This window comes from Labeo rohita, chromosome 13 (assembly GCF_022985175.1).
Source record: "Labeo rohita strain BAU-BD-2019 chromosome 13, IGBB_LRoh.1.0, whole genome shotgun sequence".
NCBI classification, from domain to species: domain Eukaryota; kingdom Metazoa; phylum Chordata; class Actinopteri; order Cypriniformes; family Cyprinidae; genus Labeo; species Labeo rohita.
Genome location: NC_066881.1, coordinates 718213 through 736154, shown reverse-complemented (window position 1 = coordinate 736154; position 17942 = coordinate 718213). Strand labels below are relative to the sequence as shown.

Genomic DNA, 17942 nt, shown 5'->3' with positions numbered 1-17942 from the left:
TACAAAGATGCAAAAGAGATTTCAGTACTTCAATAGGTTGGTACATTAACATTATATCAGTTAATGAATTTCTGGTATTTAACCTTAAGTGAAAATAAAACCTTAAACCTAAAATGTTGCTTCCATATTTTTTACTGCAAAATTCACAGTTTTTACAGTGTATTATTAGTTTATTACATGTTTATTACATAGTAATCCACCAGTCACTAATTACCATAAGGCAATATTTGGTGTTTCAGGCTCAGTTTGGCCACTGTACATGACACACTGATGGATCTGAGTGTTTAGAGGGAACCTAAACGGTGTTTGTGCTGTTATTCATTCACATTTGTCATTTTGCTGATGCACAACATTGAAAAATGATTGTGTTCTCTGTCAGCCAGAGCACTGCAGGCTAGATAACCGGCCAGTGAAGCTTTATGAACCGATGAAGAGACCAATCACTGGCCTCTGACCGCAATACACCCGACTCATTACCCATGGAGCACTGCAAGCCTGGAAAGAGACGAGCTCGCTCTATGTGTGTGTTTGTGTGTGTTTGTGCAGAAGCCTTCTATCTTTATTTATTTAGTCCTCTCTCCTCTCTGCTCCCTGAAGTGTGTCAGAGAGTGACACACATAATACAGCATCACACTCTCTCTCTCTCTCTCTCTCTCCCGCTGCAGAGACGCACAGGTACAAAGATCAACACAAGAGTCTGTCATATTGTGCTTTCAGCGCCTCCACTTTCATTTCCGCCGCCAAGTCCATAGGAACAAATATTTCGTTCTGAACATTTCGTGGCATCAGGAGATTGTACTGTATTCATCGGAGGATTTACCAAATGCAATTTTCAAACACATAGACTCCAGTGCAAAAAACTACCTGGCAAAGCAGGAGAAAAAAGAAGCCACGCTTTGAATATTCATATTTTGCACACCGAAGCGAGAAGGAAAAGAATGCGTGAGAAAATGTGTGAGAAAGCAGATATGAATGAATCCGGTCTAATCCTGCTAAAGTGCCCTTACACGATTGACACTCAATAGGACGGCAGACAAAAGACTAGTGTAGCGTATTCGGGACCGAGACACTTCTGCTGCCATTAATGAGGCCAGTTCTCTCCGTCCTGCACTTTTTCATATTGTTCAGTCCGAGGCCGTTTGGCTGGAATCGTCATTTCCAGACCAGAATTCATTATAAACAATTGCCTGCTGTCATAAAGTGCTTGAGTTGCATTGTAAGCTTTCAGTATGTGTCGTGTGTCATTTTAGAGACATGTATGAATATGTGTTTACAGGTGGTTTAGCACGCATCCATTTGTCGTGCCATTTTTAATTAGATTGCATTGCAATGCAGAGACATGGCATTTAAAAAAAACCTAAAAACTATGGAATATATATTTTTTTACTCTTAGGATATTTTATTATTCTTAGGTTTTTTTCAACTTCTCTCTCCTGAAATTCACATTTAAAACTGTTCCTACACTCTCAGTTTTTGAGATAAAGTAATAATACAAAGCTCAATCTGATCTCAATCTGAGAGACAGATGAGATGTTAATAGTATTTAATTGTGGGATTTTTTGTGACTTAGGTTACGCAGAATGATACATGTTGTTCTAGGCAAATGAGGACAAAGCTTGATGTGCTGAAAGCCTAGAGAGGTGTTTATTTAATAAAAACATGGTAATTATTCACTAAGACTGATCACTTATTGAGCAGCGGAACAGCAGTGTGAAAGAACCTGACATCCTGATGAAAGTGATTTAAACCCAAGTGAAAACTATGAAACTGAAGCTTGTCTCAGATCTAGTGTACCATGTACATCCATCAAAAGTTCAAAAAGGCGTTAGACATTTACCAGTGATGTGTAGTTTTATTGGTGCTCTGATGTTTGTGGGCTTCATACTTTCAAATATTTTCAAATGATCAAGCCAAGTTTAGATTCTTGATAACCCTTACCAAAAAGAAGTATACTTAAGTAAAATTCAAATATATTTTTAAGTATACTTTATGTAGTAAGTATACAAATATCAGTGTACTAGTAGTATACTTTTAAATGTACTATTTCAGTTCTCCTTGGGACTAATTTGGCCCACTTTCTAGCATATAAAAGTATACTTAAGTACACTGCCCTCCAAAAAAGTTTGGAAACACCCCTGGCAAAGTTGGTTTTGGACGATATCAGGATAAATCCTTATCATTTTTTTGGTGCAAATACATTAAAGTAACTGGACATTATCATTGAAGACCAGCAATAATAATTTTCATTTTGATTACATAATAATGGCAATATATACATGTCAAAGTCAGCCTTTGCCAGCTGTGATGCCTGGTTACTGGTTTAAACTTGGCCCAGGTTTTTTAAAGATTTTTGGGTCAGCACACCTTAATAGCTTCAACAAATTATTGCCAATTAAGTTTAGAATATAATGAATTTAGGCGCAGATTATGCAGAGCTGTAAAAGCTGCTAATGCTGGATATTTTGATGAATCGAAAATTTAGTTTTTTTCTATGTATAAACTGTTTATGTAATAAAATATGTTTTCGTAGTTTGTGTTGTCCCTTATCGGTGCAAAATTCTCACAAATTAAAAAGGATTCATGCCAATATTGTCCAAAACCCCACTTTTCTAGGGCGTTTCCAAACTTTTGGAGGACAGTGTATAACAGAAGTAAACTTTGAGTACACAACTAGTTTACATCTATGTTTTTAGTTTGTACTGTAAGTATACTAAAAGTGAACATACTGGTATACTGAGAGTTTACTAATTAAATACTTGTAGTACACTTTGAAGTATAGTCTCAGTAAACTACTAGTTTAGCAGTTTTATACTGTAAGTATACTCGTACGTTTTCTTTAAGTGAACTTTACATCATACTATGTCCCTATTCGGGTATTAATTTGTATATATTTTGTTATATAAATATCTGAACATACAAAACATCAAAAAAAAAGATCAGGGTATCTGCTTGTAAGCAAAAACATTTTATTCTAGCTTCATGCATCCATTTTTTGTAAACACCTGAATGAGGGTAGGTTGCATAAATAAATAAATAAACAACATTTTAAACAAAACGCTAAAAAAAAAAGACTATTCAAAATGTAGTTGATTAACACCCCAAAGCTTGACAGTCATTATTAGGTTACACAGTATTACATATCTATGTATTTGATGCTGTTTTATGTCTGATGATTGTGTTAGATTACATGTGGAAGCATCTGTTGTTTTGGTTTCTTCTTCACTTGTGTTTTGGAAGTTCTGTAGAGAAGATGTTAAATAGCATCCCTAGCCTATAACAATGAAAACACGGATTCTCAGAGCACAGTACAGCTCAAATAAACTTAGACTTTTTCAAGTATATTTCAATGTCATTTTAAGTGTATTTTGAGAAGTATATAATGCACATATCACAGAAGTACGTAAAAAGTGTACTGAAAGTATACTTACCTATTTTAGTTTAAAAGAAGTATACTAATAGCACACTTGCATAAACTTCTTTTTCGTAAGGGAAGAGCCATTTAAATAGGTCAGTTTTGGCATTTGTTGACCATTGATGGAAATTTGGAAATTAGTACTTGAAGCCTTCAAGTAGGACATTGTTGGTAAATCAGTCAATTGCTCTGTGTACTTGTAACAAATTTGTTGTTCTCAAGAACAATTGGAAAATTGGTGGTATTGAAAGCAGTTTTCTTTAGAAGTTAAAAGTGAATTCCCTGTTTGGGCACCATCATCTGTTTACTAGCGATCCTAGCAGTACATTTCTATCGCTCTAGTACTCCAGACTCACATGTTACTCTAGTTCTCTTCAATAACTTTGCTCTTTCACTCTTCTGTAGACTCTTAGATGAACCCGTGATGATCTCTCATGGCAGAAGAAGCCTGTGAACATCTGCAGATTGACAGAAGCTGCTGGATTCTCCCTTTCTAGTATGACTGCTGAGAGTGGATTCATTATACTGCAGCTTTGTCACAAAGACCTTCCCACTTTTTTTGCAAGTCCCAAAGCAACTCCCAGCTGGGTTTGGATCGATACCAAACTCCACAAAACCATGCATGCAATGTTTGCTGCCTGTTTGTTCATGCACTTCGACATAAATAACACTAGAGCTGAGATATGTTTAGTTTGGTTTGTGTATCGCTGGTGCAACAGTGCACAACTGCATTAAAATAAAGCAGGACATTTTTTTTTTCAATGTAATGAAAATTCCAAAATTAGTATTTAACTTGAAGCAATGCAGTTTAAAAGCAGACTGGTAAAAGTTTCTTGTCAGTTTTTTAGTCTTTGATAAAAAGTTTTGTTTTGACTTGTTTTTCACAGAAGGAGAAACAGATTAGAAATGACGTAAGGTTGAATAATTGGTCACAGAATTTCATTGTCAGAACTGTTCCTGTAAAACAACATTTGAGTCAATGCAGCTCTTAGGGAGGCGTGTGTGTGTGTGTGTGTGTGTGTGTATGTGAGTGTTGTCATGCACAGCTGTCAGTCTCTGAACTCAGGACGGATGCTTTGCGAGGTTTGATGTATTTCCTCATGTCCTGTGGGATTGTTTACAGACTGGTGCCGTTCAGTTGTTGAGCGAGCGATATCTTTGCCGTTGTTCGTTTCTATCACTCATCTGCCCCAGTGAACTGCCAAACATCACATATTGCAATTTGCTAAATGTTTGCTTTCTTTTTTTGGGTTTGTTTATTTAAGAAGTTGTCAGTTTTAGATACGTGTGCATTTTTACGTTTCAGAATAGCAAATGGAGGCCTGAACCTTGCATATGAGCATAATGGGCGTAAATCGTGATGAAGAAAGCTCAGCAAGGCTTTCATTGTTGGTCTGAATCTTGAGGGAATGAAAGCTATTTGCGTTGTCTCTGTGGTTACTGGACTTCCTTGGGAGGCTTCCAGACGATTCCCAGCTCGGTTTGCACTCCCTCAGGAAGACTTCATAACTCAAAGTCAGCGATAATGGCATCAGGAGCGGCGAGAGCAAGACAATCCTAGTTCTGTATTATCTGAAGCCTGCAGCCTTACAAACTGTTTGTGCTATTAAACTAAGGCTTGTTACATTCCTGTATTTCTGACCCGAAGAAGATTGTCTTTTCCCCAGATATGCTGGCTAATGTCAGTGCATTGCAGTACAACTTACTGGGTATAACAGCTCACCAAAAATGTGATGATTTTTTTAACTTCCCTAGTGAAAAATAAATATACTAAAATGTATTTAAAAGACATTTATTTCATGCTAAGTATACTACAAATACATTTACATGTGCTAAAGTGAAACTATTGCAAGTATACTTTAGGTACACTTTAAGTATTTTGCATTTAAAGGCCATTTAAAGGCGATTAAAGATCATACAATCCTCACAGCAGTGACATAAAAACATGTTTTAGGCTTAATATTAAGAAATGCACAAGTAGTACTCCAAACACTTAAGCTTCTCGAGCGAAATGTCTGTAAATCTGTCAATAGACTTGAACTAAACTTATAACTTATAATTATAAAATGAATGCATTTTGAATCTGTGACTTTTTTACTAGGGTTGTTTTAAAAATTGCTTAGGAATTTTTCATTATGCTACATTATCATCAAATCTTTTCTTTCAATAAGCACAGTTTTTGTATTTCTTTTAGCAACTGATTAAACATAGGCCTCATTAGCCGGGTTTCCATCCAAAGTTGCGAATTTAACTTATTCAGAAAATTGGAATATCGCATAAAACATTTGCGAACAAGCACCGTTTCCATCCAATGAGTCAAAGAGAACAAAATCGTCACTTACTAATAAACTGGCACTAAATCACTAAGAAAAGCAGGAGAAGCCACTGACTATGGTCATTTCCCTATCTAATATATTGATTGCACCTCAGAGCGAGCAGATAAAACAAAATAAATGCAGTCATTGCTTTTGGAAGGGGATGGCTGCTATATCAGAACGCAGTCGTGTGAGACAGTTCTGGGAGGCAATTATACAGAAATACTTTGACAGACTTTGCTCTGGCATTTCAGAATGACCATAACAACATTTCAGATGCCCTGGAACGAGATCGGTCCGCTGGTTAGACGGGTTTTGCCTTCCCATTGCAAAGTCACATGACTTTTTTGATGCGCATAGAGGAGTTTATTTGACAAATGCGTTTCCATCTTCCATTATTCGCATTAAGCCTTTTTTGCACAAGTCAAAAACCACCTCAAGTGAGTGTAAATTAAGGGATTCCATCCCTCGTTTCTAATGCGATACTTCAAAATGCACATTAAAACAGAGTGATGGAAACATAGCTAGTGATCTGTTTTTAAGTAAACATTGCCACAGATAAAGATTCATAAATAATGATTTTTTCACTCAAAAACTGAGCAGCGTAAGCTCAAATCAGTGAAGCCTACGATCAGTCAGTTCCAAAAAGATTAAATCCCAGATTTGGTGAGAAAAGAATAGGAAACCCAATATTCTAATTCATTTTCTGCCGACCATGTGGACTGGCTCTTGATCAGTTATAATGACTGAAAAGAATGAACTGTAAATGACTGCTTTGAAGCAGCTGAAGGGAAATGGCATGTTTTTTTCCCCTTTTTAGCCACACAAACCGTCCTCTGTTGATATGTCTACAGCGATCGCTGCTGTTTGTCAGTTTGAGGGTCTGAAAGCCCGTGTGGCCCCGTTTGTCACATGCTTTCAGAGGACGGCCCTCTAACAAACACGGCTACCAGCGCTCATTAGTTCTGCCTGCTTTATCCACACACAACCTACAGCCGCTCACAGACACCAACCCTCAACCTACAGCCAGCAGACTTCAAGAAAAAAAAAACATTCTCACTTGAATCGTATGAGGAAATTATCAAGGACGTTATTGTGTATCAACAGCAGTAAAAGCCCAATAAAGAGCCTAATTCCAATCATGACTGTGTGATGAAAGTGAGCGTTGCGAGAGAAAGGAATTGGCTGTGTGTTTTCCTCTCAGGCCTCTCATTAGTGCAGAGATACGCAATTAGCCTCTTAAACACGAGCGTGTAATCCACTCAGATTACCCAGAGAGCTTTGTGCTCAGCAGACGATCACTTTAAAGCATGACAACAGGATTTAGGACGCTGCCTTTCAGCTGCTTTCTGGCGTTTTGCATCGCCTGTGATGACATGTCTGTCTCTATTGATTTTCAGAAGCGTCCTCAGCCTGTAATTACTGCTGATCCTTTGTTTGGTGTTCAGAATAATATTTGAAACAAAGAACTCTTTTACAGATGTTAGTGCGTGATGCATAAGCAATAATAATCAATCTCTTTAATTTACCTCTTTTCGGGTTATTTGTTCAGGCAGATCATCACTAGAGCTGTTTTAGGTCTTCCACTATAGTCCACCCAAAAAAATGAATACTGTGCCATCATTTACTCACCCTCATGTTGTTTTAAACCCAAAGTCTTCAATGTAGCAATAAAGGTGATTTGTACTGGTGCCTCTTTGAGTGCAAAAAGCATTTGTCAAGATTATTAGTAAGTAACAAAGTATTTTTGTTTGTTTCTCACACAAAGCTATTATAAGGTGTCTAGTGTATATACGCATAGTGCAAAAAATCACATGGACGTCTTTTATTTTTATAACGTCTTTTAATTTTGAATTTTGTTCATTGTTAAGCTTAAGGCTTGAAAATTGCTTTCCTCTGAGAGTCTTTTTAAAGAATTCAGTTTAACACCGCAATGTGCCATGATCTTTCTTCTCTGCCCACAGCGAACTATCAATGCCACAGTCATCAGCAAACATATGTATATAGAATATTTAAATATAGTAAATATAGAAGAGTGGTGAAGGCAGAGACTGGTCTGTGCTTCCTAAAACCATTAGCAGTGATGTTCTGCACACATTTATGATCTTATTTGGTGGTTTGACCTCTGCCAACAGCTTTTTTCAGTCAGTAAACAGTCTAATATAAATCTTTAATTTGATTTATTGTGCATTAATTATATGCCTCTAACAAACATTTTGAGACACAGAAAACTCAAGTGACTTTGATGCAAAGTTCCTGTAATGTCACTTATGAAATGACATTACCTATTTATATTTTGTATTTAATTCCACATTTTGTCTTTTTCCAGAGACTTGAGTGAGAACTTCATCCAGGCGATTCCCCGAAAGGCCTTCAGAGGAGCAACGGACATCAAGAACCTGTGAGAGCTCATGACACCACAGCACAGAGATCAGACTAAACCAACCGCCTGTTTAACCGTCCTTTAACTGTGTGTTTTACAGTCAGTTAGACAAGAATCACATCAGCTGCATCGAGGACGGAGCTTTCCGTGCGCTACGTGGACTTGAAGTTTTGTGAGTATAAAAAATGTGACGTGAACAAGAGCTCGTTTTGACCGTCTTTACCAGGCATCGTTTATCTGTGTGAGACCGTTCATTCAATGTGATCACATTCACAGCATCTGATTCTAGCATGTGTACGTTTGCATACATTTGCATAGAAAACATGCAGTTTTATATGCAAATATAAAACATCTTAAGGATCTCAGACTATTGAACTCATAACATTAGTTAAAACAGTAACATTGATTTAATATTTTACATTCCATTATATTTATTTAATGCATTCACCTAATTTGACATTACAATGTTTTGCAGAACACTGAACAACAACAACATCAGCAGCATCCCAGTGTCCAGCTTCAACCACATGCCCAAGCTCAGGACCTTGTGAGTGAAACAAACACACACACCCAGTCAACCCTCAAGAAACTGCTCACCAGAAAATTTTAATTCTCATAGTCATCATTTACTCATCATTTCAAATCTTAAGGGTGTCGTCTCTTCTGCAGAAAAATGTCATTTCACTGGGTGTACAAAAACTGTTCATCAAAATATCTTCTTTTGTTCTGCAGAAGACAGAAAGTCATAAAACTTATGACTAAGATATTTTTGAGTGTGATTTTTGAGTTAGGATGGGAGGTGATAGATGGTGGTTAGTTTACGAGGCACATTTGAAATTAAACAAAATGTTTTGTGTGAAATTTTGCAAGTGTGTAGCTCAAATATTAGAGTAGATCATAGGTTTGATTCCCAGGGAAATACAAATCACTTTATGAAAGTTTCTGAATGATTAAACTGAGACTCATTATTATTCTTACCAACCGTAAGAATAAAAAATTAAAAGGTAATTTTTTATTATTATTATGTTTCTCAAAATTGTTATGCATCATGCATCATTATATTACGCGATTCTGAGAAAACAAGTCAGAATTGTGAGATGCAAGTTTACAATTGCAAGGAAAAAAAACTCAATTGTGAGATTTAAAAAAATCGTAATTACCTTATTTTATTTTTTAATTTGTGGTGAAAATGGCCTTCTATATAAAGTACATGCATGTGCTTGTATGATCTGTTTTATGGGAACTGTACAGCACTTTTTACTGCGGCCCATCTTATCGGACAGCTCAACACACACACACACAGTGTCATTCCATGCAGTCTTGGCGGGACAGCGGAGGCCACACGGCTCTGCCAGAAGCCGCAGTCAGTAATTCACACACACACACACACACACACAGAAATAAACACCCACACACACAGTTTTTTATGAAATGTATATTCTGCTGTATTTCCCTGGAATTTGTGAACCTTTTTGCCACATGGAGTTTCTTTCACATTTTGTTCTGGTTTATTTATTTATTTTGTTATTCACTTACAGATTTATGCTATGCAATGGACAGTGAAGCTTTAGAGAATGAAGTCCAGATCCTGTGTAAAACTGGACAGTTTTTTATTAATCATATCTGCTAATCATATAATGGAGTTACTGGGTAAAGATAATTGGCTGTTGGCATTAGCAAAGCTCAGTGACAGGCTTAGCACAGCATGAATTTCCATGCTGATCCAGGTTTGTGCTGGCAAGTGGTCTGGTCTTGTGTTGGACCAGCATGCCCTTTCTCCTGAAGCCGGCTGAGTTTAATCTAGTCAGGAAGCCTGCTGGGACACCAGTACCCAAAACATGATCTGCTGCTGGTTTTATTAGCCAAGCTCTGAGCAAACACTATTATGGGCCTGGTTAAAGAAGTAGTTGACCCAATAATTCAAATGTACTGAAAATTTCCTCACCCTAAGGCTATCCAGAATGTAGATTTGGAGAAATGTGTCATGACTTGCTCAGCAATGGATCCTCTGCAGTGAATGGGTGCTGTCAAAATGAGATAAAAACATCACAATAATCCACAAGTAATCCACACCGCTCCAGTCCATCAGTGAACATCCTTGAGAAGACAGAAGCCATCAAGACACTTTTGACTTCCTCCAGTGAAAAAGTTAGGTTAAAGGTTAAAAAGAATTGGATAAAAGCTTTATCTTAACATTCATGCTGCCGTTTTCCACCTTCAGCCGTTTACATTCCAACAACCTGAACTGCGACTGCAATCTGGCCTGGTTGTCCCAGTGGTTGCGCGAGCGGCCGACCATCGGTCTGTTCACCCAGTGCAGCACTCCAGCTCCGCTACGAGGACTCAATGTAGCCGAGGTCCAGAAACACGAATTCAGCTGTTCAGGTAACAAAAGTCTTCAAAACAAATCTCTTCACCCAACATTAGCATCTACTGTATTCCACAGATCTGAATTGAAGAGCATTGACTAGTTCTCGTGTTTTGATGTCTGCTAAGTGCGCACTTTGTTACTTTTATTCATTGCAAATGTCCATCTGCAGGTCAGTCTGAAGATACTGCTGTTCAGTCATGTAGTTTCGTCACCGGTTCGTGTCCGGCCGCCTGCACCTGCAGTAATAATATTGTGGACTGCAGAGGGAAAGGATTGACGGCGATCCCGGCCAACCTGCCCGACAGCATGGCAGAGATGTAAGTTCCTGTAGCTCAAACAGTAGAACATGGGGCAAGTAATGTCCCAGGAAATGCATGAACTGAACAACTGCATACCATGAATGCAGTTTGACTAAAATCACAAAAACTGATCAAACTGTAAATAATTTCTGAATTTCCAAAACATTCTTTTTTTTTTTTTTTTTTTTTTTTTCAAATGTTTAAAAAAATGTCTAGGTTATACAGATGATAGGGGAACATCTTATTTTATCATTTTGCGAGCATTATGGGAATATTTCTTTTGAATGTTCTCTAAAAGTAGTAACATTTAAAAAAATGTTAGATTATAGTTCCTGTTATTCAGATGGTAGAGCATGAAGCAACACAGAGAACTGAACAAATGTATATCTTAAATTCAACGCAAGTCGGTTTGGATAAAAGCATCTGCCCAATGCAAAAGTCTGAGCTTCTGAGGTCCTGTACTGAAACACAAAGGCCGATGTGAATAAGCGGCACGCACAGACACGCACGCACACTGTTACAGCGCAGTACTTCCAGACGTGAGAGAAGGAAATACAGCCACTTGCGATCTGTCGATTATAGTGGCATGATGTATGACAGATGTATTTGGACACGCTCGCAGAGATTGAAAAGCGCGGTCCGCAGAGAGGAGACCACAGGAATGCGCTGTCTGGAATCGCTGCAATCCAAAGAATGTAAATTGTGTTTCTATATTTCCTAGCGAGTGCCCTGCTTTTGAAGAGCGGGGAAATTCTGCAAGTGTTTAAGTCAAACCGTTATTGCCTGTGGCTCTGAAGGCACTAAATGACCCTGACAAATGACTTTCCTGTTTTAAATGAGGGTTTTTAGACTGAAAACAACTGCTTTCTGTGGCCTGAACCTGCAGGGTGTGCCATTAAAACAGACCCTTAAAAACACCGGCAGCCCCCACAGGCACTAATGACATCCAAAGGCCGACAAAAAGACGCACCGCATCGGCCTTTATCGGCGCTGTTGATGTTCGCTCTGTTCTCGAGATTGTTTGCCATGAATGTTTTCTATGACAGATCATTCCAGCCAGGCCACAGAAATCACACGCACATGGGAGTTCAGACTGAACAGATTTCAAACACTAGGCGTCACACGCTTGCTGACTTTGTAAATGGTTAAAGAGAAAAACTGGGCATCATGCATTAAATGACTATGACACACTATCAGACTTTTACAACAAACTCATGCAGAAACATGTTCTACAATCAGCCCTACTGTACATATCAGTCATGCTTGATCTCCTCCAACTCGACAGAATCATAGTCTGAAGATAAAAAATAAGAGTCATTATAGACTCCTCAATATCTGCAGACTGGCTCAGACTTTCAGCAACTAGCGTTGACTTGTCCAAAATGAAAATCTTATGTGCAAAAATTTAGTGTATAAAAGTATACCATGATTGCTTGTTCTTCTTTTTCTTTAAAAAAAAAAAGTGTCTAAACCTGCATACGTAAGGTTTACGAATTTAAAAGCATTGGATGATGTACAAAAACAATGTACTGTATGATAGGATGAGATGACCCTAGTGAAAAGTAAATATACTAAAATGTATTGAGAATACATTTATTTCATGCCAGGTATACTACAAATACATTTACATAAAATGTATATAATAACAGTACCTTGCAGTTGTACTTTTAGTATATTAAACTGGTATATTTAAAGTCTGCTAAACTGGAACAACTAATTTTGCACTTCTAAAGCACTTTAACTGTGCGGAAGTAGTGCTGAAGTCCAACTAAAGATATACTGAACTATATTTGATTGTGTTAAAGTGGAACTATTGCAAGTATACTTTTAAGTTCACTTTAAATATTTTGCATTTAAAGACTGATCATACAATCTTTATCAATAGTGATATTAAAACATATTTTAGGCTTAATATTAAGAAATGTGGGTAACACTTTAGAATAGGGAACATTTATACACTATTAACTACGACTTTTCCCTTAATAAATTTCTAATTTGCTGCTTATTAATAGTTAGGGTAGTTGTAAAGTTTAGGTATTGGGTAAGATTAGGGATGTAGAATAAGGTCATGTAGAAAAAGGCATTAATATGTGCTTAATTAGTACTAATAAATGGTTTATATTCTAGTGATATGCATGCTAATGAGTAACTAGTTAAGAAACCGTAAAATAAAGTGTTACAGAAATGTGCCTTGTGCACAAGTAGTACTGAAAATAAAGGTTAATTACAATTTTTATATCAGCAAGTCTTGAGCGATATGTCAGTGAATATGTTAACAGACTTGAACTCTACTTAGTATAAAATACATTTTAAATGTATTACTTTTTTTTTTACTAGGGGAGTTACCAATAATTCACAGCATTCCCCTTCTGTTTTACTGATACAGTAGCTTCCATATCTATTTTGGAGCCAATGAGTCTATGAAGCACTGGTGTAAAGTGAGAGCAGACACAGAGTCAAAAAGAAAAGAATATAGAGCATAGAATATACTCTGACAAAAAATGATCCTTCATTGTGCTGTGTTGGTCGAGCACTAGCAGACCCAACAAATGACTGGATTCTGGAAACAAGCTGAACACTTTAAGTAGCCAGAAAGCCATTTGTACTGGATGCTCAAGTCATCCAGTGACCCTGGTAATGAACCAAATACAAAATCCAGAGAGATCACTGAGGACAGAGACTATAGACTCAGACACGCACGAGACTACAACTGCTTGATTGTGGCTGATACGGTGTGTGGGAGCGTGTCTATGGCTTCTGCTCATGAGATGTCAGTGAGACTAAACAGAGAGCAGAAACATGTGACTGTTGCAATAATGCTTGCATTTTTCTGTATTTCTCTTTTCGCAGACGACTGGAACAAAACAGCATCAAATCCATCCCTCCTGGAGCGTTTTCTCCTTATAAGAAACTGCGCAGAATGTAAGTTTGCAGCAGCTGAGATAACACAACACTCCTCTTATGTGTGCAACAGTCTTTTACTGGTAACAGCCAGATCAAATTCACAGTGGCCTATGTATTGGTTAGACTTGTTCATACAGAATCTGGTTTTCTCAGTTATATCAAACTCGGTGGCTGAGAGATGCTGGAATCCAGCGTGCTGACTTCTAACTCGCTCTAAATGGACTGGAGACAGCTGGAGACAAGGTTGATGTGGTAGACCACCTTGAACTAGCAAAAACCAGCCTGACCTATTTAAATAGTGAGATATTTGCAGTTGACATGTAGCACAGCTTGTGAAACCCCAGATCTACACCGCTCTGCAAATTCCCATCGCATCTTGTCAGGGAGTATTTTCTCTCGGACTGTTTGCAGCGCTGTACCGGCGTGTGGTTTGATGGCTAGACCGCAGGCTTATTAAAGTCTTCTCCAGGGCCTATAATGCCTGCCGTTTACTAATAGTCCTCACCACAGCGCCACCACAGCAGGGCTGGAGGTTCAGAGCTACCCATTTACATACCTACAGCCACATGAGCCAAAAACAGCCTAGACCCAGTGTGATACAGGCCAGCTCTTTTCACTTCAGATCATCTGCTGACACTCTTGACTCTCCTTCTGCTTCTCTTTACAGAGATCTCAGCAACAACCAGATTTCCGAGATCGCTCCTGATGCCTTCCAGGGCCTGCGCTCCCTAAACTCACTGTGAGTGTGTGTGTGCTGTACGTACGGTAGAGGACGCTGCGTTTAGTGCGTCAGAAGCAGTTTTGAAGTGAAGTGCTTCGATGGGTTGTTTGTGGCTTGTCTCATGAATATTAATTAGGCCATGCTGACTTTGCTGGGTAACCTTTCTGGGCGTAAACTCGTTAATATTCATGGGCAGCCCTTCACTGTATAACTTTCTGTACATCACAAAGGTGCTTTATGTTTGTACGCTGTCATTTTTAATTCAGTTCCATCAGTTTGAGAGTTTATAAGTCAGCAGATTTATCCACTGACCTGTCTACTTTTTCTATTTTGTAAATGCATTTTAATGGTCTTATTGTGAACAATTTATCCATGCATATTTTTTAATCTTTGTATGAAAGATCTGTCGCTACTTTTGTTTCATCGCAACCTTGAGAAATTGTTTAACCAAAAATGTAAATTTTGCTGAAAAAGTGCTCACCCCCAGGTCATCCAACTTTAAACGTAATGCATTACAATATTGCGTTACTCCCTTTATTTGTTACATTACTTTTGTGTTAATTTTTAAATTTGGGCAGGGCTTGCTTGTTTGTTTTTAATATACTAAGTTTGATTTTTGGCAAATATAAAAGCCCTTTCACACCAAAAAGTGAAATGAATAAGCCTCAGGCTGAAGGGAAAGTAAATTCATGTCTGTGCACTAGAACTGTAGGAGAAGGAAGTTCTTCAGCAATGAGAAAAATGAAGTACAAATGTTAGTTAATCTAAAGTAAGTTTTGCTTATTAGTATGGTTGAATTAGATCAACGAAGGTCAGCAGCGAAGACATTGGTTAATAAAATGGGATTAAATTCATAAAGGAAACAAAAAGTAACTGGTGTTACTTTTTGGAAAAAGTAACTCAGATATTTTCTTGTTAATGAAAAGGTAATGCGTTACTTTACTAGTTACTTGAAAAAGTATTACTCGCATTACTTGTAATGCATTACCCCCAACACTGTCCAAGATGTATTTCAGTTTGTTTGTTCATCAGATTTGTAGACATGTGTCATTCCATCTCACCAATGGATCCTCTGCAGTGAATGGGTGCCGTCAGACTGAGAGTCCAAACAGCTGATAAAAACATCACAATAAACCACAAGTAATCTACACCACTCCAGTCCATCAGTTAACATCTTGAGAAGACAAAAGCTGAAACAAATCCATCATTACGACGTTTTTAACTTAGTCCATAATCCATATAACACTCCCTTCAGTGAAAAAGTGGTCTGGTCTGAATCAGGGGAGAAATCCGCACAGATCAAGCACCGTTTACAAGCCAAAACAGCTCTAAACAAATATGTGGCTGGATTTTGATGTGAGAGGAGATGGACTTTTACACTGGATGAAGTGTTAGTATGGATTATGGACTCATATTTTAGCTGGAAGCAATGATTTTAAGTTAAAATCGTCTTAATGATTTGTTTCAGTTTTTGTCAAGATGTTAACTGATGGACTGGAGTGGTGTGGACTACTTGTGGATTATTGTGAAGTTTTTATCAGCTGTTTGGACTCTCATGCCGACGGCACCCATTCACTGCAGAGGATCCATTGGTGAGACAGTGATGGAATGACACATTTGTCCAAATTTTCTTTTTTGGGTGAAAAAGTCCCTTTTTCTTTTAAATAATTTTAGTCTGTACCAGAATTGTTTTTCTAATTGTGTTTCAAGTGTGAGACAAGAGAACTGCGTATTTTAATATCAGCTGATGAAATTATCATGAAATTACAGTACTATGGGCTTGTTCCAGCACTTTGACAATGCTGTGGTCTGTTCTGAGATCTGCAGCTCTGTTTATTCCTCTGAACATTCACGTATGACCTTGAGCAGTAAGGATGAGCTGGATGTGTGTATGTGTCTTCTGCTGATTGTCTCTCTGATGTTCAGGGTTCTGTACGGCAACAAGATCACTGATCTGCCCAAAGGAGTGTTTGACGGACTCTACGCCCTCCAGCTGCTGTGAGTGTGAGAGTCTCTTCCAGAGTGAGATTTCATTGCTCAGAGGTTGCGTAAGAGTGTAGAGCCATAAAATTAATGTGGATGGAACTGCTCAGATCATTTGCTATGCTTAAAGAAATTGCTCTCTGTTGGAGAATCCATTGAGATATTGAAGAGTTTCTATTTGTGATTATTCTTTCATAAGAGCTGGGAAGTACTTAAAGGAGAAGTCCACTTCCAGAACAACAATTTACAATGTACTCACCCCCTTGTCATCCAAGATGTTCATGTCTTTCTGTCTTCAGTTGTAAAGAAATTGTGTTGTTTTTGAGGAAAACATTTCAGGATTTGTCTCCATATAATGGACTAATATGGTGCGCCGAGTGTGAACTTCCAAAATGCAGTTTAAATGCAGCTTCAAACAATCACGAATGCGGTTGTGAAAGATCCCAGCAGAGGAAGAAGGGTCTTATCTAGCGAAACGATCAGTTATTTTCTTTTAAAAAAAAAAAACGCTCGTCTTGTCTCACTCTGCCTGAACTCTGTGTATGCTGACTCAAGACAGTTAGGGCATGTCGAAAAACTTATTTAAAACGTATTTTCTCCCTCAACTTTAAAAATCATTTCAAAATCATCCCACATCGCTGCAGAAGTACCGACACAGTCTTTGCAAAGTGAACATGCAAAGAAGATCAAACACCCTTAACAAAAAAGGTAAAACAGCGATATAGGACGATTTTGAAGTTGAGGGAGAACATGAGATGGGAGTTTTTCGACATACGCTAACTGACATGAACCGGAACAAAAACAGTCCAGACAGAGTAAGACAAGACGAGCGTATGGCATTAAAAAGTATATAAATTGTATTATTTTAATGAAAATATCCGATCGTTTCGCTAGATAAGACCCTTCTTCTTCCTCGGCTGGGATCGTTTACAACTTCATTTGTGATCGTTTGAAGCCGCATTTAAACTGTATTTTGTAAGTTCAAAATCGGGGCACCATATCAGTCCATTATATGGAGAAAAATGCTCAAATGTTTTCCTCAAAAAACATAATTTCTTTACGACTGAAGAAAGAAAGACATGGACATCTTGGATGACAAGGGGGTGAGTACATTATCTGTAAATTGTTGTTCTGGAAGTGGACTTCTCCTTTAACAGGTGTAGATTGAAACAGTTCATTATAAAAATGAATGAAAAGTGTTATGAGCATCTCTTTCTTCCTCGTGTGTTTCCAGTCTTTTGAATGCAAACAAGATCCACTGTCTTCGTGCCAACACCTTTCAGGACCTGCAGAATCTCTCGCTGCTTTCTTTATATGACAACAAAATCCAAACGCTGGCCAAGGGCACCTTCACATCGCTGCGCGCCATCCAGACCCTGTGAGCTCACACACATTCAGACCATATGCTTTTATTGATTTTAAAACAATAGTCTTTTATAATCAAAAGAGAACCTGCTTGCTTGCATACCTAATGTTAAGGAATCTTAATATGCATCAACTAGATTTAAACCTAGCGATTATATTTGCATAAAAACGTGTGGTAAGTAATGAAAC

The 17942-nt window shown here is 37.9% G+C and overlaps 1 protein-coding gene across 2 annotated transcripts in view; it reads left to right on the top strand.

The window, feature by feature from the left end:
- Positions 1 to 17942, top strand: part of slit1a (slit homolog 1a (Drosophila)) — an 89716-nt gene that overhangs the window by 45254 nt on the left and 26520 nt on the right. For both annotated transcript variants that reach the window (XM_051125524.1, XM_051125523.1), the window contains 9 exons: positions 8057 to 8128; positions 8211 to 8282; positions 8586 to 8657; positions 10332 to 10495; positions 10651 to 10798; positions 13631 to 13702; positions 14352 to 14423; positions 16332 to 16403; positions 17623 to 17766. In XM_051125524.1, coding sequence (XP_050981481.1) covers positions 8057 to 8128; positions 8211 to 8282; positions 8586 to 8657; positions 10332 to 10495; positions 10651 to 10798; positions 13631 to 13702; positions 14352 to 14423; positions 16332 to 16403; positions 17623 to 17766 — 888 coding nt within the window. The remainder of the gene's footprint in view (positions 1 to 8056; positions 8129 to 8210; positions 8283 to 8585; positions 8658 to 10331; positions 10496 to 10650; positions 10799 to 13630; positions 13703 to 14351; positions 14424 to 16331; positions 16404 to 17622; positions 17767 to 17942) is intronic.